The 23,120-nt window shown below is 41.1% G+C and overlaps 1 protein-coding gene across 5 annotated transcripts in view; it reads left to right on the plus strand.

Moving 5' to 3' along the window:
* The window catches only part of TBC1D30 (TBC1 domain family member 30), an 88,094-nt gene that overhangs the window by 54,987 nt on the left and 9,987 nt on the right, over positions 1–23,120 (plus strand). For all 5 annotated transcript variants that reach the window (XM_034770626.1, XM_034770634.1, XM_034770641.1 and 2 more), the window contains 5 exons: positions 956–1,081; positions 3,677–3,862; positions 6,773–6,941; positions 9,536–9,704; positions 17,171–17,276. In XM_034770626.1, coding sequence (XP_034626517.1) covers positions 956–1,081; positions 3,677–3,862; positions 6,773–6,941; positions 9,536–9,704; positions 17,171–17,276 — 756 coding nt within the window. The remainder of the gene's footprint in view (positions 1–955; positions 1,082–3,676; positions 3,863–6,772; positions 6,942–9,535; positions 9,705–17,170; positions 17,277–23,120) is intronic.

Raw genomic sequence — 23,120 nt, forward strand, 5'->3', positions numbered from 1 at the left:
CACCATTCTTTACCCGTCCTGGCTAATAGCCATTTATGGACTTAACCACCATGAATTTATCCAGTTCTCTTTTAAACTCTGTTATAGTCCTAGCCTTCACAGCCTACATAGCATGCTATGTATGTAGTCCCTGTGCTTGAAACCAGGCTAATGTTTCAAAAATACACTTGAATGCCAGCAGTTCATGAAGCCACAGTCACAGTAGCTTAGTATAAACCAAATAATTCTTTGGATTCAACCCTGAAGTCCCTCCTCCGGGCCAAATCACCTGCTCCTTTGTATTGAAAAACAAACAAAACAAAAACAGAACCCTCCCTCCTCCGATGAGAGCTAGCAGAGAGAGAACTTGTACAAGGTTTCTCTTGCAGGTTTTCCAGCAGATCATTCCATCACAAAGTTTGTGGAATGTGCAGCTTGGGGCTGTGTTATCTTTTCAACAGATTCCCTGTTGATTACTGAGTGGTGGAAGGGATGATGTGAGCAGAACATCGGGCCCTACCTTTACCAGTCTTGCAGATCAGACTCTCCCTTACATTTGGATTCCTGACCCCTATGTCTGTGGGGAATAGTGCTATGAAGATAGCTAGCACCCCCAGTTCTTCTCATGCACAGAAGACAGTCACATGGAGGATCTGCAGGAAATGAGTGGGGCCTTGGTTTTTATTCACACAAAGTTTCCCTGGAAGTCGGTAGGAGTTCTACCTGAGTAACACCTTCAAGATTGAGCCCTCTATTTGCATTTTAGAAAACAGGTATATTGCTTTTATTGTATAAAAATTGTTTAGATACAGAAAAGATTTACATCCTTCTTTTCCTCCTTCTGCATTTGTTGTATCTAAATGAAAATCAGAACTGGTGAGATTCATAGAATTACATACCAGTATGTATAAACTGCTCTTATTTTAAAGTAGGAATGGAATAATGCATCTTATTGTCATGTTGTATGTATCTTTAGGTTTGGCTGACCCTAGCAGATCACTATCTACATAGTATAGCAATTGACTGGGATAAAACTATGCGCTTCACTTTCAATGACAGAAGTAATCCTGATGATGACTCCATGGGCATTCAGATTGTAAAGGTAATTGGCATTTCAGCTGATATGTTTGTGTGCATAAAATATAATTTTTTAAAGATTTCTCCATGGAAAATAATTTTTTTTGGGAGGTGTTGAATTTGTTTAATTTTCTGCTACTGCATTCCTAAAATGTACTTCTTCTTGTTACTGTTCCTCTGGGCATTCTTGCCTATTCTTGCATATTAATTGTTGAAATTCAAGAAAATAATTTGTTTCAGTGCTGTTGGTAGAAAATTCTTTTTGCCTGATTTCCACCTCCAGCGTTCCCGTTATTCAGAGAGAAGTAATGGAGAGAGAGGTTAATGAAAGGCACATTTTACTCTTGCTTTGCCAGTGATGCCATCTGCTCAGTTTGTCCCCTCCCAACTCTCAGAGTTGGGCCGGGGGAGGAAATCTCCGTGGGGATCTCTTTGTGGAGGTCCTCAGACATAGTCCTATTTGGAGAGGCTCATTTGCTTCTTTCGACATCTTGTAGAAATGGTCACATCACCTGTCCCTAAACCTTGCAGATCTCGAGGCACGTACATGCAGAAATCCTGGACCTTTACAACTCAGTCCCTTAAAGGTCTCCTGCCTCTGGTCCTGTGCTACCCTGGCAGAAGTTGGGAGGGCTACATGGAAAAGACAGTATATCCTGGGGCTGGATAATATTTTTACCGAAAGTCTGTGGAGCTGGTTGGGAGACAGCCCCTCTGCCCCACCCAGTCTCCAGTCCTTCCCCAGTTCATATCTCTGGCTCTGTGAAGAAGCCTGAGGGGAGTGGTGCCAAGGAGGAAGTTGAGTCCTCTCTTCCACTTGGGAGAGTGGGGAGATCTGCGTATGGGGGGGACCCTCTATGCACAGATGTAGAGGGCACAATATGAGCCTGTATTGGAGAGAGATTTTTTGCAAAATACTTGTTTGTTAGCATCTACTAGCAGAGAGACAACCAGTTGTTATAGGGTAGTTCATCTTTTCCTTCAGTATATTGTATTTGTCTACATTCTCTCAATTGTCCACTGTACTGTCGGTCATGCAAAGTTTGTAGCCCAGAGTTGTTTTAGTTGTGTTTGTAAAGAAACTTTCTAGACCTCCTAGAGATGTAATGTTCTGATATGTAAAGTGATGTTTGTTTGCTCGTTTGAGGATCATATTTGCTGAATTAATAATGGTCTAGCAAATTTCTGATTAAGGTTTTGGTGGACCTTGTATAATGTAAAGAAAATATTTGCTGGTATCCACCCGTGCTGTGATGTAATAAGTTGACCGTATTGTCACATAGACTACAGTAGTGAAATATCCTGCACTCTGTATGTGTTTCAGTTGTTGTCATTTCTTTTTAAAATAAGAGCCAGTTTTGGGAAGAGAACATCATAGTTCAAATTATGTTTTACATAGCTCTAGTGTCTTGCAGCTTAGTCTGTTTTACATTGATCATTTCATGAAAATAACATCTTCTAAATTCCATCTTTGCTTTAGCACCAGTATACCTAAGTGATGATGCTTACATTTCTGAATATTTTTTTGAAAAACACTACCCAGACTTGGTAACTCTAAATTCTAGATATTGCCTGTACAGTGCCTTATTAAAAATTAAAAGTGCTGTACAAGTTTGTGCCTTTCACTCACAAATGAGTTACAACCTCCAGAACAATGTGTTTTTTGCTGGCATAAAAAATAAGGAGTCTGGCAATATTTTTGCAATTTGATGTAAATGATTCCTATTTTCTCTTTGCATGTCAAAAAGGATGTTGGCTTTATTCATTTGCTAACACAAAGTGCAATTACAAAGAATGCACTGTTAACGTCTAAAGGACTAATGGTTTGCTCAAGCACAGTGTTAAAAAGTCTTTAGAAAATAGTATGTATAACAGCATAAAATTTATATTCAGCTCTAGAACTGAACTTGAAATTGCAGCTGCTAATTTTAATGTTAGTCGCCTACAACCACCCACTCTAGTACCTTGTTCCATACTTTATAGTGGCAACAAATCACGATATTCCATTCAGTAAGATTAACATTGTAATTCTTTCTCTATGCAGAGAAGTGTTTGAAAAAAGGAGATATGTAATATTTTCTTTTTTAGGCTTCTGGTTAAGATATGGGTACAACTTTCTTTTAATGCTTTTTTCTGGATTTGATAATTTTTCAGAAGTAAACAGCACTTTACAAATGAGAATGTTTTAAAAATAATTTTGCCGCTATTTATGTTTTATCTCTTTAAAGATAGCTTGTAACCTTATTGATATTTCAGGGACAGTCAGATACCGGCATACTTTTGGTAATTTATTTATCTAGGACAGTTCAGATGCACCATCTGGTTTAGAGTGGTCTTCTTTACACCCAATTTTCCTGCTCTGTTGATCGGGAACAAGGAGGTCAAGTGAGCTGGTGGCTCAGTTCCTGCTAGAACTCAGGGCTTTCCGGGATTCCAGCCCTTTGCTCAAACTACATCATTCCTTCAATAAGCTAAACATTTTAAAATAAAAATTAATCTCTTCAAACAGTGGGAACATAATTGCGTGTGTGTGTGTGTGTGTGTGTGTTTGGCAGGATGGGGGAGACAAGAAGTAAGGGAGTGGAATAGAAGAACATCTCAAATATCTTTTCAATTTTAGGATCTTCACCGAACTGGTTGCAGTTCTTACTGTGGCCAGGAGGCAGAGCAGGACCGAGTCGTGTTGAAACGAGTTCTGCTGGCTTATGCTAGATGGAACAAATCAGTTGGATATTGCCAAGGCTTTAATATACTAGCTGCACTCATCTTAGAAGTAATGGAAGGCAATGAAGGGGATGCCCTGAAAGTGAGTAAAACCACGTGCTGTGTATCTAACTCTTGTGATAGTGAGGATTACCTTTAAAAGGTGAACTTCGTGTAAACAATGCATAAGTTTGCAGACAGCCTAAATCAGCAGCTCACAGAGAACTGATCCATCTCAATGGGTCTTTTTAAATGTCACCCCTGTTAACATCCACTGATGACCATTTTTGCAAAAATACCCAGATAATGGGTAAAATCCTGGCCCCAGTGAAGTCAATGGCAAAATTTCCATTGGCTTCAGTGGAGCCAGAATTTCAGCCAATCCCAAACTGCCCCCAAAGCACCAACTAGCCCTTTTCCTAGCAACCCAAGCTTCCGACTTTCCTTAACAACTACCGTGATGAATTTGTGTGTTGTCAGTCCAAAAATCTGCAGCACTTTGAAACAAAGTGTGAGATCAGCATGAAGTAAGTAGAATTGAATATCAAAATAATTATCCTGGGTGCTGTTGTACTGAGTGTATTACTCATTTTCATGTTTAATTGTTTAGAACCCTCCCATTTTAATTTAAAGCTGCTGCTGCTATATTTCCAGAGTGCCACAGAATCCAGAGTCTAAGCCACAGAACTGAGGCCTGCCTTGCTACAGGGCAGCAGGACCAAGATTTGCCATTGTTATGCATGATCTTCCTAAAGTACAGTCATGTAAATGAGGAGTTTACCAAGGGGGTTGAATTGTTAAAGATCATGACTCTCTCAGATACTGAGAGATATTTACCTTGCTCTAGATATTATTATATATATATTTAAGTCTTAGAAACTATGGGCAAAATAACAGCTCTCAGAGTCAAAGTCCAGCACATATAAATTTCTAGACAGATATCTGATATGTTGCTTTATTATAGAGAGAGAGTTGTAACATTAGGAAAATATTATAATAGTTCCACTATATATCATGGAGTAAAATTTGCCTTGTATAATTTTCTCCCCACGTAATTGCCTTGTGTGATTGCCTAAATAATTTACAATTATAATCTCTTTTATTTTTTGACAACCACATGTTCTCCAGTTTATTAAAGGAGCAGTTCCTAAGACACTTCACTAGTTAAAGTAAGCACGTTAATGTTAAATCTCCAGTTCAATACAGATAGAAACTACTTATAAATTCAGTAAATGAAATTAACCTAACTGAAGTAGAAGTGGATATGGTAGATAAGAGTGCCATAGTTTGTGTGGGAAAAAAAAAAAAAAACAATCACACATGTGATTCATCTAGTTTAAAAAAAATACTAAAGAGATTTTATAAAAACAGATTAAACAACAGATTGGCATGGGGAAGAAATTACAGAATTGAATACCAGTGAGAAATATCCCAATTGCTGGAAAATGTACCACAGGATGCTAATAAAGTACATCACTATTTTAAAAAAATCCCACCCCTAGACACTTTTGATGGCAATGAAGTAGGCAGAAGTGAATATTTAAGTCTTATAAAAAGCTTTGTTTTCTTTCTAGCTCTCTATTTCATGTCTGGAGTATTTAAAGCAAAATCCATTATGGAAATAGAACCCATTGCGCATGTGGCTTTGTTAAATATAGTGCTTTACAACTGAAGTAATAAGAAATTAGCAGAACTGCAAGGATATATATTACAGTTCTAATTAAGATTAGATTACTTGTTCCAAAGGCTTGGGAACAGGATAAAGAAATAAGGCACAATTTTTTTTTTCACAAGGGAGAAAAAATCCTAATGCAAACAGAAGACTGATAAATGTATTTTGAGAAATAAAGGACTCTTAATTATATTGCAAAGAAAGAGTAGAGGTTGTTCTGAGAATCATACAGACAAAAATAATGCATTGCTGCAAAATAAATGTCATGCTTATTTGCATATAACACTTTTTTCTGCTAATTCTGTGAAATCCGTAGAAGTGTAAAAATTTCTAATAAATGCTTAAAAAGTCATAGGCAGGAAAGACAGATATTCAGTGCAAAAACATCTTGTATGTAAATTGCAGGGGCAGGTGGTATATCAGTGCTCTAAATACTGGCATATAACAATTTCCATCGAGATGGTAGCAATCATATTTGTCTCATTTTATGATCCTTAAATATTTCACCATAATCAGTTGGTGAATTATTGTCAATATAGTGGCCTTCTTTGTATAATTAAACATATTTGTTGAGCTGTGCATTGTTATATTGCTCAGTTTATTACCTTGTATAAGGACAAGATGAAGTGCAATGTACAATAACACATCACACCAGCTAAAATGCAGGAAGAGCATTCTAAAGAGCAGCATCACATACATTGCCAGTAATTTAGATGCTGACTTGGATAGCATTTGTGACATTCCATTTGTGACATTTAAACAGCACAGACTTAATGGATTTAAGAATTTCCTAAATAATTCAGAGCATCTCACTAGCACATACAACAACAGAAGTATCAAAAATTGGCTTTGATTAACAGAATATTACTTCAATTATTGTGTGGTGTGGCTTCTATTAGTCTTTTACATCCTGTTATTTTTTTTTTGAAGTTATCCAGACTCATCCATTAGCAGTGCAAGCTGCTGTTGAAGAGTTGACACTTAGGACCCAATCTTACAGGTGCTCTGCACCTGGAATGTCTACGGATGCTTAAAGCAGGGCCAGCTCTAGGCACCAGCGTTCCAAGCATGTGCTTGAGATGGCACTTCTAAAGGGGCGGCATTCCGGCTCTTTGGGGCGGCACTTTTTTTTTTTTGCTTGGAGCGGCAAAAAACCTGGAGCCAGCCATCAGACACCTAAGGCACATTTTGCCAGGGTGTCTAAGCTATAGCTCAGTGGAATAGAACATTTTAGTGCATTTTATATTTTATAATTGGAGTTTTTGCTATTCTTGGAAGATCATTTGTTCTCTCCTTATCAGTCCTAAATGATTGACTGATCTTTTTCTCATTTTCTTACAGATCATGATTTACCTAATCGACAAAGTACTGCCTGATAGCTATTTTGTCAATAATCTTCGTGCATTGTCTGTGGATATGGCTGTTTTCCGAGATCTTTTAAGAATGAAACTTCCTGAACTGTCCCAGTATTTGGATACGCTTCAGAGAGCTGCAAACAGGGAAAGTAGAGGTGGGTTCAACAAAAATGGTGTTGAATTATTTTCACATTTGCCTCATTGAGCATAATTTTTAAAAACACAGCGGTTTAAAGATGTATATACGCCTCTACCTTGATATAACGCTGTCCCCGGGAGCCAAAAAATCTTACCGCATTATAAGTGAAACCGCGTTATATCGAACTTGCTTTGATCCACTGGAGTGCGCAGCCCCGCCCGCCCGGAGCACTGCTTTACCGTGTTATATCCGAATTCGTATTATATCAGGTCGTGTTATATTGGGATAGAGGTGTATTAAAACTTTGAGAGCAACTACATTTTTTAAAATTGTGTAAGGATACAGTTGACCTTTTACTAATTGACTAACATAGTTAACATGACAGGAGATTGTTCTTATACTGGTAACTGTATCTTGAACCAACAGCTCTTTCAGGTGAAGCAAATGAGGAGATACTTTAGCCCCATAAGTAGCTGTGGACAGAATTGGGTTGACAGTGCCATAAATTATGTATCTGACAATACTACATCACATAGCATAGTACAGTGGATGTCCTGGAAAGTTCTCTGCCTAATTGCATGGCCTTTGATATCCTCTTCAGTTTCTTGGTGGAATCTGTATTTGAATTGTTATTCTGTGGGAAGACTGATTCATGGCAGTAGATCACGTCTGGTTGCATAGGCGTGCGCACGGGGTGTGCCCAGGCACACCCTAATGCAGGGGTAGGCAAATAGCCCCCCTCTCCTGGCGCGGCAAGCTGCGGGGTCTGCGCTCCTGGGCCGGAGCACCCGGCCGAGCGCAGCAAGCCGCTGGCCCCTCCCCTGCCTTCCCCCCTCCCCTGGAGCCATGCTGCCGTGCGCACAGCGCTCCAGGGGCCGGGGCTGCGTACTCCCGCGGGGCAGTGTTTAGCTCCACGGGGAGGCTAGGAACCTCATCTCATCATGGTAAGGAGTCCGGGGCCAGGGGGGTTGGATAAGGGGTGGGATCCCAGGGGGGTGGTTAGGGGTGCGGGGTCTCTGGAGGGGGCAGTCAGGGAGCAGGGGGGGTTGGATGGGGCATGGGAGTCCCGGGGTCTGTCGGGGGGCGGGGGCAGGCAGGGAGCAGGAGAGGATGTATGGGTTGGGAGTTCTGGGGGTCCTGTCAGGGGGCGGGGAGCGGTTGGATAGGCATGGGAGTCCCGGGGGTCTGTCTGGGGGCGGGGGTGTGGATAAGGGTTGGGGCAGTTAGGGGACAGGTAGGGGGTAAGGTCCTAGGGGGGCAGTCAGAGGGCAAGGAGCAGAGGGGGTTGGGAGTTCTGAGGGGGGAAGTCAGGGGGCGGGAAGTAGGAGGGAGTGGATGGAGGCAGGGTGGGGGCGGGGCTAAGGCGGGGCTCCCTGGGTGCACACCCTAATGAAATGGGCTGCGCACGCCTATGTCTGGTTGTTATTTTTCTGGTTAGATGCCTAGTGACACAGGTGTAAAATGTCCTTGAATCTGAGAGCTGATCTTTGTTGTCTGAAAATGGCTGTGCACCCTGAGCTCTGAAGACATAACACTCCTCAGAACGTTCTTTCCTTAACAAGATATAGTTTTTTGTTTATTCTACAATTTAATGTCCCTGAACATTACGAAGACCCCTGTAAAGAATGAGTCTTCTAGGAGATAGTCTTGTGAATAGCTGCCTGAATAGTATAAAAACAGATAAACAAAAAGCCTTTAATTCATGTTTGCTGGCTTGGTGATCAAGTAATTTTGGAGGGTGATGGGGAGCATTGCTGACCTTCTATGAATCAATCCACACTACCAAAATTCATGAAACATGCTCCAAGCACCAGAAAGTGAAACTTCAGAATTCTAAACTGAAGGATTAAATCTTTTATGAAAGTGCTAACAAACCAAAAAAGGAAAACCAAATACATTACAGCTGTGTCTGCTGAGTCAGGACACTAGGATTTTAATACAATAGACAGGACTTAAAAGAACGATTCCCCATAGGGCAAGTAGGAGAATTTTTTTTTGACAATTGTCATTAACTTCTGCAGAATTTGAGTTTTATTTTAAAAAAAATTTAACTGTTGTACCCTACAATCACAATAAAAACCCTCCTTCCAAATATGAAATGGGTATTAACTAAGTGATGCTACCTTCTGGGACCTACAGACATCACCAGCACCTCTGCTGCTGCTCAGGTCATGTCTACACTACCACATACGTCAGCAAAACTTATGTTGCTCAGGGGTGTGGAAAAACATAGCTACCACTGCTTGTTGGAGGTGGTTTAATTATGTCAATGGGAGAGCTCTCTCCTGTCAGCATAGAGTGGCCACATGGGAGATCTTACAGCGACACAACTGCATCGGTACAGCTGTGCCTTTGTAAGGTCTCTAGTGTAGGCATAGTCTCAGTTTTCCTACACTGCAGCAGCGTGATTCGACATGTTACTTTTCACTGCTGTTATTCAGAACCCTGTAGACAGCTGTAGACTGGGAAAGCTTTGAGCAGCAGCAGAGGCCCTGGAACTGTTGGCAGTCTTCAGAATGCAGCACTGCACCAGTTCGCACAACATTTATAAAGTAACTTCGGGGAATAATGAGTTGTGAATGACTTGCTATCTTAATTTTTCCATTTTAGGAGGCTATGAACCCCCACTTACCAATGTCTTCACAATGCAGTGGTTCCTGACCCTCTTTGCTACATGCCTTCCTAATCATACAGTTTTAAAGATCTGGGATTCAGTATTCTTTGAAGGTTCTGAAGTTATACTGAGAGTAGCACTGGCTATCTGGGCAAAGTTAGGCGAGTAAGTGACTTTTCTTTCTTTTTGTGCAATGCATGCAACATATATGGTTTTAATACGTGTTATTTTTCTGAAGTGAAATTCCAGGTAAAACAAGACATGGCCTTGCAGGAAACTATTACTTTTAAAATAGATGTACAAGGTTGCAATATAGCATTCTCTAAAATGTACTCTAGGGAACCGTCTGGCAATGGCAGAAAGAAGGGTGGGATGACTTATTGGTCTTCACTATCAAATTTCTATATTTAATTACCTAGCATATATAATATATGTTTAAATGTTGGGTCTGATTCTGTAAGCCCACTGCACACACAATTCTAGGTGAAATCAATGGGAGTTCTGTGCATAGAGGCTCCTTGTCTGTACTAGATGAAAGGCACATTAGATTCACAGGCCGTAGGACTTCTCTGAATTAATTCTTGTTTATTTAGAGCATATCTTTTAGAAAAAAACATTCAATCTTTATTTTTAAAGTTGCCAGTGATGGAGAATTCACCACAATTCTTGGTAAATTGTAAATTGTTCCAGTGGTTAATTACCCTCGCTGTTAAAATTTGTGCTTCTTTTCAGGAAGAAACATATGTTGCTAAAGTGTGGTTACAGTAGTGCTCAGCTCATTACAAGTCTCAATCTGTTCCTCTATACAGTGCATTGCCTGGTGAATGGGTGTTAACCAACAAGTTTTCTAGAAACTACTTGTGGAAGCAATTCCTTTAAAGAACATTTTTAACCAAGATTTTATTAAGGGTAATGTATAGGTGCTAAGAAATCTGCAACATGCAAGCTGTCTCATTTTGTAAGGGAACTATCATGAATACAAATCTAGGTGTTTTTTTTAAAAAAAGGATACTTGTAATGGAATAATTTTTCTGAACTACTACTTTCGTCACTGCAAATATTTACATTCCAAACAGAGGGCCAAATCCCTTTGGAGTTAATGAGAATTTTGTCACTGACTTCATTGGGAAATGTGAGCAGGAGCAGGCCAAGTATCTACTAGTGTCAGCTGGAAAAGTCTGTTGGATTCAGCAGCTGCATCCAATCTTTTTCTTTGATACTCAGCAACGCCTACCTTCCTGGCAACAAACCTTTTCCTTTCATTTAAAATTAAAATATTAAAGATATGCAGCAATATCCCAAGAGGTCTTCTAAATTTGCAAAATAAATTACCACTTAAAACTTCAGCACCACAGGGAAGTGCTTTTACATTATATTTGGTTTTGTATCTTGCATGTTTAATCTGAAAAATAATTACTTTTTTTTTTTTTTGGTAACTGGCAAATGGTGAATAATTAGCTAAGAACTGTTCTTACTCAGGCTTTATTCATGAATTGAGCGGTTCACATTCAGAATAAACTAGACATAGCATTATTATTATTTTGTATTATGTTATCTACAGACAATGGGCCCAGTCCCACAGGACCTCTGTGCACAGACTTCCCACTTCACCTGGAATTCTAGAGGCCTCAGTCAGGATCAGAGCCCAATCTTGCTAGGTATTATACAAACATAGAATAAATGAAGTTCTCTGATGTGAAGAGTTTACCATACAATCTAAATAAGACAAGACTTACAAAGTGGAAATAACAAACAATTGGAAGGAATGGCAGCAGGCGGTTGAGGGAAACATTAACAAGAACATGTTTTACAAAGGCCAAATAAATAAGATAAACACCAGAAATCATACAGAGCATCTTTACAGTCATTGTTAGCTGGCATCCTGGTGGAAGTAGGTTGTGATGAGGGACTTGGAGAAGAGGGTAGGACTTATGGGCTAGTTTGGGCAGGGTGTTCCAAACGTAAGGGGCAGCATGGAACAAAGCTCAACAGTACTTGCGGGAGAAACAGTCAAATAGGCAAGAGATGCTGGCTAAATAGGAGTAGAAAGGATTGGGAGGATAAGATACTAATAGACTCATAGACTCTAAGGTCAGAAGGGACCATTATGATCATCTAGTCTGACCTCCCGCATGATGCAGGCCACAAAAGCTGACCCACCCACTCCTGGAAGAATTTTCTCCCTTGACTCAGCTGTTGAAGTCCCCAAATCATGATTTAAAGACTTCAAATTGCTGAGAATCCTCCAGCAAGTGAGGAGCTATGTTGTGAAAGGCCTTAAAGGTAAGGACCAGAAGCTCGTATTTGATGTACTGGAGGAGGAGTCAGTGAAAGACTCAAAGACAGAAGTGACATAGTCAGAATGCTGGACAAAGAAAATGATATTAACAGCAACATTTTGAATGGACATAAGGAAAATGAAGTGGGTGTCATGAAGGCCCAAAGAGGGGAGTATGCAGTAGTTGAGACAGGAGATGATGAGGACTTGGATGAGTTCTCTTTGGGTAGACAAAGAGATGGAGGAACAAACAGTAAGATTTTGGCCTGGCCTAGACATTAAGTTACAGTTGCCAGCCAGGAAGAGATGTCAGAGTGGTAGGCTGCAATGCAGGACTGAAAGTCAGGTAGTTGAAAGGCAGATTTGAGAGTCATCAGCACAGATGTGGTAGTTGAAGCTGTTTGAGAAAATGAGGTCACCTAGAGAAGAGGCATGAGGGAGAAGAGGAGTGGGCTAAGGACGGAATTCTGTGGGACTGCCAGAGAAATAGATACCGAAGTGACCAGAGATGTAAAAGGAGAAGCAGGAAAGGACAGAGTCACAGAAGCCAAATGACCAGATTTCAAGAAGGAGATTCTGAGCATCCATGTCAAATTCAGCCAAGAGGTGAAAGAGGGTGAGGTTCTGAGATTTGGCGGAGGAGGGATTGTTCGTGATTTTTATTTCAGTAGCATGTAGAGAGAGAGGAAATTAGATTGTAATAGATCAGGGTTGGAGCTGGGGGAAGAGGAACTTGAGGCAACGATTGTAGATGTGTCACATTCGGTGAATCTAGAGGTGAAGGGGAGAAAAGAGCTGGGGTGTTAGTTGGAGAAGGAGGTGTTTTTACTTAGGATGGGGGAGACCATAACACATTTGTGTTCAGAGGGAAAGGAACCTAATGAGAGTGAGAGGTTAAGGAGAAAGGGGTGGTATGGAGAGTGGGCAAAAGAAATATCATGAGGCAGGAGGAGATGGGTTGACTGGAGCAGGTGAAGGGTTAGAGGAGGAAGGGAGGCAAGAAACTTCAGTGTCACTGATAAGGGAGGAGGATAAAACACATGCAGTTTTCCTTGGAAGAAGAGAACATATTTTTTTCCCTTCACATGAGGTAGGTGTTATCTGGAAGGCAATTTTTAATAGATTACCACTCTCAGTAACGGTATACTATAGTCACAATTCTATTTATGGTCTTATCTTTGACAGTTTTAGCCCACCTCTGCAATCTAGTTTCAAATGATCTTTCACAAATGAATTTCTTTTGAAATAATGCAGAGACTCATGATGTTCTGCTTTTGTCTAAAATGAATTAATTTGTAAATGCGTAGGACTGCTGCCCTAAGCTCTGTCATGGATTGCAGACATTGGTGCTTCTCATGAGAAGTATAATTATATATTTAACTCATAGTTGTACTTATTATAGTAAGAATTGGTCAATTCTCACAACAACCCTGTAAGGTAGGCAGGTGATGTCTTATCCCCACTTTATAGATTGGGAAACTGAAATAAGTGAAATGACTTTTTCCCAAGAGCACAGGCAGATTTCCAATCTTGTATTTAATCCCTTAGCCTATAACTGTCTCTCTCCTTTCTCTTTGAGAATTTTTCAATCTCTAGTAGTAACAACAAAAGAAATGTCTGGGAATAAAAGTAGAGTAATGTCAGCCTTTTGCACTCAAGTCTTCAGTAGCTCATGGAGGTGCTGTTTTGGAGGAAATGGAGTACTGCTTTTCTGGCCTCTGATCTTGTACATACATAGACCGACGTCAGATATAAACTGTCAGAATCAAGTATCTGGAAACCGAAGTAGCTGTTAAGCCTTGCTGTAATATCACATGCATGTAATGAACGTGTACTTTTGAACACTGTATGAAAAACTTACTGTCTTTATTCTTTTGCACTGATCGGCCTTCATTTCAGCTAACATGTCCTGACATTTCAGTTAGAAGTAGCAGCTCCAGATTCCTAGGACAACTCCTAAACTTAGACACCCACAGTAGGTGACTCAGGTTTTCTTTCTATACTCATTCTCCTTTATAGGAGGCAGGCTATAATGTTTTCAGTGGCTGCTGGACGTCACAGATGATCTGGAAAGATTAATTTGTTGTAATTCCAGGAATTCCACTCCATAATTGATTTCTTCCTCCCTGCTCAACAATGTAGAGAGAAAAATTGTGAAGGTCAAGGCAGTAAAGATTCTCCTTCATATCAGAAGCAGCTCTACATAGAACTCCTATGTAAACAAAATATGAAAACACCTGGAGTTCTTTGCTGAGCCAGGAGGCAGAAAAAGTCTTATTGTTGTTAGAGATCAAAAGGAGTCATTCAAAGCGGGATCTATTGTCAGTGAACTGAATTCCTAGACAGACTGGCTCAGTAGGAAGTCTGTCACTGACCAAATGGAGCTGGATCAGCAGATGTTCAATATCATGTTATCCAGATGGGCACTTTCTCAAATTAGACCCCTTTGCCTCGAGACACAACATGCAACTTCTATTCTGCTTGAAAGTGTGGCTACGTTGCACCTCTTGTCAAAATCCCTGGTGCGTGTCAGGACCCTAGAGCTTACTCTCCCCTGGATCTCCTCGTTGTCCTTGGCCAATTCTCTTCCTCTCAAAGGAGTGACTGAAGAGCTCCTCCTTGCAGCCTCTTCCTGCTCTCACTTCCTGGCTTTATACTCTTCTCCCAGCTCTTCTCCCCTCCCCCCCCTCACTGGGCTTCATCTGCAATCAGTGCTTATCAAGCTCTGGTTTCCCTCCAGGTGCAGCATATAAGATTAATTGGCCCCTTCTGGCCCACATTAACCCACTCCAGACTTGTGTGGGGTGGACACCCCACCACACCTTTTCTGTCAAGAGTTGCCAGAAAGATACTACTTATTCCATGGTAGCCCAGGAGACCTTGATTCTACCGACCAATGGAAGTCACTTTCTGCAGGGTTGGAAGCCTTCCATTGACACAATTCTTCTCAAACAGTACCATCTCTGTGCCCCTCAATGTCAGTAGATTTAAATTGGTAGCATGGAGGCTAAGGCCAGGTCTACACAACGACCTGTATCGGTATAACTATGTTGCTCCGGGGTGTCAGAAATCCACACGTCTGAGTGACGTTATACCACCTAGTCCCCCAGTGTAGACAGTGCTATGTCGACGGGAGAGCTTCTACTGCCGACATAGCTACCACCTCTTGGGGAGGTGGATTCACTTTGCCGAGGGGAGAAGCTCTCCCGTTGGCTTAGGAGCATCTTCACTAAAGTGCTACAGTGGCGCAGCTGCACCGGCGTAGCTGCGCTGCGATAGCGCTGTTCATGAAGACGAGCCCTATAAGATTGCAATTTAGTGAGTGTGTCTATATTCTTTAGAAATCCAGGAAAGTCTCTCTATAGCCAACTTGTAAGGGGATTTGTAAAGTCCTCTTTGTTTGGTTTGGTTTGTTTGTTTGTTTAACTTTGACATGGTTAAAGGTAATATAAAATAAACTAGACTTGGTAGAAACAGTGCCTAAGTTTTTCAAAAATGACTAGTGATTTGGGGTGTCCAATTTGAGACACCTAACAAAGGGCCTGCATTCCAGAAAGCGTTGTGCACCTGCCCTTAGAAAATCAGGCCCTTTCAAGATGTGTCAAGTTGGGCACCCAAAATCATTGGTCACTTAAGAAAATATTCACCTGTAACTATTTCTCGGATGTCGTCTTGGTGACTTAAATCCACATATTCATTTTCTTTTCTCTTTATATCTTCATTAAGTGTATTTCTACCTTTCTTTCCACATAATTTCTTTCACACAGGAAGAATACATCTCCCATTTACACAACAGGTATATAATGTTTGGGAGAGCTTCTGTCTCTGCAGGGGACTTACCCTGCTTAAGGTGATTTGCTCCTGACTGCATATACTAAATGAGCCTGAAAATCTGCTCCCTGGCACCTTTAGTTTCTACTTCTGTAATTACAGCAACACTTGGGTCTAGTCACAGGCCTGACTCATCTTCAGCCATTAAAAAATAAAGCTTTCTATACCGTATGTGCTGCTGTGCTGACAAAGTGCAATTCTGTGGAACTTTTAAAATTAAAAATGTAATCCTTATAGCCTTCACAACTGTAATGTTCAACAACTTTCCATATAGCATGTGTAAGGCCCTACCAAATTCAGGGCCATGAAAAACACATCACGGACCATGAAATCTGGTTTCCCCCTGTGAAAACTCATCTCTTGTGTGCTTTTACCCTATACTATACAGATTTCACAGGGGAGACGTGTGTTTCTCAAATTGGGGGTCCTGACCCAAAAGGGAGTTGCAGTGGGGGGGTCATAAAGTTATTTTAGGGGGTCACGGTATTGCCACCCTCACTTCAGCGCTACCTTAAGAGCTCCGCGGCTGGAGAGTGGCAACTGTTGGCTGGGCGCCCAGCTCTGAAGGAAGCATCCCTCTAGCAGCAGGGCAGAAGTAAGGGTGGCAATACCATACCATGCCACCCTTACTTCTGCATTGCTGCCTTCAGAGCAGGGCGGCCAGAGAGTGGAGGCTGCTGACTGAGGGCCCAGCTCTGCAGGCAGCAGCACAGAATTAAGGGTGGCGATATCATACCATGACATCCTTATTTCTGTGCTGCTGCTGCTGGTGGCTCTGCCTTCAGAGATGGGCTCCCTCCCAGCCAGCCGCCGCCTCTTTCCAGCTGCCCAGCTCTGAAGGCAGCACTGCCGCCAGCAGCAGCACAGAAGTAAGGGTAGCAGTACCACAACCCCCTCTACAATAACCTTGCGACACCCCCCCTTCCCCAACTCCTTGTTGGGTCAGGACCCCTACAATTACACCACCATTAAATTTCAGATTTAAATAGCTGAAATCATGAAATTTATTATTTTTAAAATCCTATGACTGTGAAATTGATCAAAATGGACTATGAATTTGATAGGGCCCTAAGAGTGCGGAACACTAGTGACGGGCAGATTACGGCACTGCAGATTTTTCTTTTTCACTCCATACTATCCACAGTGTTCAGACTGAATTTACAAAAATAATCTGCCTACCAAAAATACCCTCTTTCTTTCCTCTGCTACTAGACTCTGGCAGCCATTCCTAGCATATCAAGGGTTTCATGTGTTAATCCGTATTTGAATTCCTGACATGCACTAACACAGAGTGAGAGTGGCCTACTCTCTCAGTACAGTGAACTGTGCATATTCATCCCCCTTATCGTATAAAACTTCTTGTGATCTGCTAGTTTTTATAATGGTGGCTTTCTTTGCAATAAACTGAAGGGTTTAAGTCAGTAATATAGGGGATATTTTGTATGATTACCCTAGAGAGAATAAGTTCACTTTGAAATGTATAATTAGTTTAGATCACAGAAAAATTTGTGTTGTGATACAGGCAGATTGAATGCTGTGAAACTGCAGATGAATTCTACAGTACTATGGGCAAACTAACCCAGGAGATGCTGGAAGACAATCTGATTGACAGCAATGAACTCATGCAGGTTAGTAAGCAGCGCTTAATGATGTAATTCTTGTTTGTGTATTTGTATATTGTCAACAGTCTTTAGCTTCCTGTGGCTAAAGGATGAGATTTTTGTTAAAATGTTGTTTCAAGAAGAAAAATTAAGATAACTCCCTACTGTCAAACGAACCTGTTAGTGGGGCAGATACGTAAACATTATCAGCGATCAAAGCTAAAATACCGCTCAATTATAAGTTAGATGTAGAAAACAGCTAGACCTCATTTGACGAGGTGCCAGTCAATTGCTTTCTGCAATGTCAACAATTAAATATTTGTGCGTTACACTCCATGGGTTTGTCTAAATTGTGAGCTATATAATGCTCTGTAGTTTATTTCTAATTTTTCTGTCTTACATTATATTCATTACAATGTAATCTTTGTATTCAGTAGACTTTGTGGGTGGTTGACTAGCTCAACTGAAAAATAAATCCCTCTGTTTAAAAAAAAATAAAAAATAAAATCCATTGAACTGTTAGTTGTGAATTACGCCTCTACCCCGATATAACGCGACCCGATATAACATGAATTCGGATATAATGTGGTAAAGCAGCGCTCGGGGAGGGGGGGGCGGCTGCACGCTCCGGTGGATCAAAGCAAGTTCGATATAACGCGGTTTCACCTATAACACGGTAAGATTTTTTGGCTCCTGAGGACAGCGTTATATCGGGGTAGAGGTGTATAAACAAAATGTAGATGATTGCTCTAATTACCTTCTTAAACCCCAAGTCATTGAATAATAAACAGAAACCTAAAGTGTGTTTTTTAAAAAAGGCCTTCAGTATTGCAGATGCAGTTTTACACTTGCAGTTCAAGTACTAAATTGCAGACACATTTTTTCTTACCCCTGCAGTTGCACTCATTTAGAAGCCTAAGTACCTGTGTGCACTCATAAACTTGGGAGCTCGGGCCTTGATCCTACACTCCTTTAACTCAGTGGCAAAGTTCCCATTGACTTTAATGATACTGGATCAGGGCCTCAGTGACTAAATAGGTGCAGTTATGGGACTGAATAATTCAACTGTAGTACTGGAGACTGTGTTGAGGCTTAACTTAAAAGTTCTGGTTCTAAATATCTTAAATTAGATTGTCTCAAAATAAAAAGCCTATGGTAAGTTTTTGGCACTCATTTGGAGAGTTCTTGTTGACTATACAGTAGAATCATCTTTCAAACTCCAATTTAGTGTTGAAGCAGAGAATCACTGTAACAATATGTAATCTTGGACAATTTACCTTCCTTTTTTCCTTGTGAAAGTGTTAGGGATGGAGGAGTTGAATAATTTGGCTTTAGTGTCCTTTTAAAAAAAATAGTGATAATTTACTATCTGAATTGCCCACATATATTTCTAAATAGATTTTACAGATCCTCTCAACATAAGTCAAATACTGAAGAGGAAATGATGAATGCCAGTTCAAGCTGTTGCCTTCTCTGTATTCATTATGTCTCAATTCTGGGCTTGATGCACAGTACAAATCGAGATGTGGCATGTGTCACAAAAATAACGTTGGTGGACCTAAAGTGGGTAAAGTGACTCAGAGTGACAGATTTTTCTTTTCCTTTCTGTTAGTTCATAATAGAAGACAAACCACAGGTAACTGTAGGCTTAAAGGAAAGGAAGGGATGGAATAGTCTTTTAACTGTTGTAATTATTAATGGTACTCTCCCTTTATATTTAACTTACTTAATAATTTCTTCTGATCTCAGCCAAAGTGGTAAACAGTGTAAAGTGTATACTTGTGTAGCTGATAACCATAGGAGAGGCTAATGCTGTAACCTTTCCCAGCAAGGCTCTGATACTTTTGAAGGGAAAAGTGTAAATAGCATGTTTAATTTTCCCATGACCTCTCTGTTAAAGAAAGCACACCTGGTCTTATGTCTTAATGCACTTCTTGAACTAATTTTTCTCTAAACAGAAGAAGAAATGAAAAACAATAGTAAAACAGTGCACTGGCACCTGTGTGGTGCATACCATTGGCATGGGTGCCAAATCATCAGCATTGAGCCCTCCCAATGGCAGCAGTGAGGAGGAGCAGTGCTGGCTGCCTCACCTCCTGCTCAGGTTTGGCCCCGTGGCCCCTCCATCATGACAGGGGGACCATGGGACCAAAGTTGAGTGAGTGGTGGTGTGATCTGGTACAGGGGGTTGCAGCACCACTCAGCTTTGGTCCCAGGGCCCCTCCATCAGGATGGGGTTGGGATTTACAGTGCCAGAACTGAGTGGCATTGCAACTTGCTCAGTGCTGCTCAGGTTTGGACAGAGGGCTGCAGGGACAAACCTGAGTGGGCAGTGAAGTGGCCAGCACTGTCCTTCCTTGCTGTTGCTATAAGGCCTGTTCCCACAACAGGGGCTCCCCCTCTCCCTCTGGGGCCTGCCCAGCTTCACTCCTCTTCCAGTAGCTAGTGTCCCCTCTGCTCTGCCCACAGAACTCGCTCTGTGATAGCTTCAGGAGGGGTGGTATATGCCCACAAGGGGGAGCCTGCCAGGAGAGAGGTGGTGGGAGTCCTGGGCCATTCTCTGTGGAAAATTTTTTGCAGGCGTTCCTGAACCAGTGTATGGAAAGGACCAAGATTGTTAACTAGAATCAGTGTTGCAGATTGTTTTCAGCATCTTCAGAGGAGTCAGCCAGAAATGTGTTTGGGAGTGATGCTCCTACATTCTTGAAAGGTGTTTTACCAAATTGGAAATATAGTGAACACTTGTCTAACAAATGTTGAGGGTTGTTTTTTTGATGGGGGGAGAAGGGAAAGGTTGGGCTATAGTACTGTAATCTGTTTGGTTTTCCCAATCATTTCAATAAGGACAGTTAGTCTCTGCACCTACTATTCCAGTGGCTCTCAACCTTTCCAGACTACTGTACCCCTATCAGGAGTCTAATTTATCTTGCGTGCCCCCAAGTTTCACCTTAAAAATGACTTGCTTACAAAATCAGACATAAAAATACAAAAGTGTCAGAGCACACTATTACTGAAAAATTTCTTTTACTTTCTCATTTTTACCATATAATTATAAAATAAATCAATGCTAATATAACTAGTGTACTTAGATTTCAGTGTATAGTATATAGAGCACTATAAACAAGTAATTGTATGAAATTTTAGTTTGTACTGGTTTCGCTAGTGCTTTTTATGTAGTCTGTTGTAAAACTAGGCAAATATCTAGATGAGTTGATGTACCCCCTGGAAGACCTCTGTGAACCCTGGTTGAGAATCACTGTACTCTTCCACCTATTTCCATATGCACATATTCTGTGTACACCCAGCCACTCCTTTTAAAAAAAACAACCCTATTTCTCTTGCATGGAGAGTATGCATACACATAGGGCTCAGCAAGTAAGCAAGTTTTTGGAAATTTGACTCTTCAGTGGTGAGGTTTTTGTCTGATGGTGGTAGGAGGAGCTAGACTGGAGGAGCAAACAAGTCCCAAAGTAAACTCCTTTTTCAGATTAAACAATTTAGGAAAGTGAGCATCAGTTCCACAAATTTTAAATAATAGACAAAATAGCATTTTTAGGACTAGAAGCTAAACAAATACAATATTATTGGTCTGTTAATAAACACCTTAGTTCTGAGGTTGGGCACAAGGCTGCATGCCAAGTATCTGCAACAATTTGTGTTAGCCTGCCAAGTTGTCTTAATACCTTTATAACAACGCTTGCTTCTTGAAAGTATGAAATTCATACAAAAGTCTGGGGTATTTTTTAAACATTTTATTCTGGAAGGAGACGAGATAATAGAAAAAAGGGAGAGGGAGTGGCGAGTGTGTATCATGGGGCATAAATTAAAACTTTGGAAACTAGGAGCAAATGGAAGAGTTGAGCAGAACTGTTTCACATAAAGGATAACAAGCATATGGAATATGTTGCCTGGAAAGGCTACTGACATAAAGAATAGAGATGAATTCCAGACAGATCTAGAATTCTTTCTTCATGGGGAGGGAATTGAGGGATATAGTGAAAAAGCAGGGAGGTGTGATTGTGATCAAACAAAAATGGGTAGATATGTTGGGCTGGAGATGATTTCCCCCCTCACCCCACAACCACAAAATTTCTAGGCTATGTCTACACTACTGCGGTAAGTCGACCTAAGTTACGCAACTCCAGCTACGTGAATAACGTAGCTGGAGTTAACGTAACTTAGATCGACTTATACAATGTCTATACCGTGCTGGGTCAACGGGAGACACTCTCCCGTTGACTTACCTTACTCTTCTTGTTCCCGGTGGAGTATCGGTGTCGACCAGAGAGCACTCTGCCATCAATTTAGCGGGTCTTCACTGGACATGCTAAATCGACCCCTGGTGCATCAATCGCCAGAGCATCGATCCAGTGGTAGTGCAGACATAGCCTGAGGGTACATCTACACTACAGCGGGGAGTCGATTTAAGATACGCAAATTCAGCTACGTGAATAGCGTAGCTGAATTCAACGTATTACAGCCGACTTACCCCGTTGTGAGGACGGCGGCAAAATCGACTTCTGCCGCTTTTTGTCGGCGGCGCTTACTACCACCTCCGCTGGTGGAGTTAGAGCGCCGATTCGGGGATCGATTGTCGCGTCCCAACGGGACGCGATAAATCGATCCCCGAGAGGTCGATTTCTACCCGCCGATTCAGGCGGGTAGTATAGACCAGGCCTTAGTCTAGTAGATTTGAGCAGTATCACTGTTTGGGGCCCAGAGAACATTTCTTTTTCACAGTTGCAGGAAGGTTCTATAGTTTCATCTAATGGGAAAGCTTCACTTCATGCTGTGGGATTTTGGGGGCATTCTTCTGACCTGAGGTATGTGCACATACCTCAAGGTATAAAAGTTTCTTAATGCCAAAATCTGGTCTACTGCACCACTTGTCTTCTTTTTCTAATCCAGCTATGAATGTTCCAACTCCTGCTTCTAATTGCTTGCATCAGCGCATCTGGACAAACATATTTTTCCTCCTCTGTCAGGAAGGACTTGGCATTGAATCAATTTTGTGACATTCTTTGTGCATTAAGCACAGAGTCATGAACAGATATTTAGAAACCATTCAGAATTTACTTTTATCTTAATTGAGACCATTTTGCCTTCAGATCAAAATGTCACTGACTATAGCACAGGAAAAACATACAAACCAAGAGTTCCTCCCAGAGCTAATGAGAAATTTCAAAATTCCTGGCTTTGAGAAGCCACTTATTTTCAAAATGGGTAAAAGTCATACTTTTTAAAATGCTCTGAAACAATGTTTCATTTACAGTCTTTTACTCTTAATATCAGTTTCTAATGGAGTGTGGAAGTTCTGAATAATTGTACACATGAAAGCAGCGAAACTTTAGCCGCTGCTGAATTAGGTAGTTACAAGCTGAGCAATATCATTGCAAAGGATGATGTACTGATGCTGTGACCAAATGCAACTCTGTATTCGCACTCTACACACTATTGTAATAATCTTTGTGCAAAATATGCCTTGTGAGGTATCATTTGAAAACTAATAACTCACTGGCCAATAATATCATGGTGGAATGTATGTAGTAACATTATATGTAAAGTTATGAATTCCCCTGTATGATGTTGGTAGCACATGTTCAGACCCAGGTAGCCCTGACTAGGCAGACATTGCTAAACAGGTCTATCCTAAACAAAGAAATGTATAAAGCAACAGAGGGTCCTGTGGCACCTTTAAGACTAACAGAAGTATTGGGAGCATAAGCTTTCGTGGGTAAGAACCTCACTTCTTCAGATGCCAGTACTTGGTTTGTATGTTTTTGTAAGTACTTGCATCTGAAGAAGTGAGGTTCTTACCCACGAAAGCTTATGCTCCCAATACTTCTGTTAGTCTTAAAGGTGCCACAGGAC

This window comes from Trachemys scripta, chromosome 1, assembly GCF_013100865.1.
Source record: "Trachemys scripta elegans isolate TJP31775 chromosome 1, CAS_Tse_1.0, whole genome shotgun sequence".
NCBI lineage: Eukaryota > Metazoa > Chordata > Testudines > Emydidae > Trachemys > Trachemys scripta.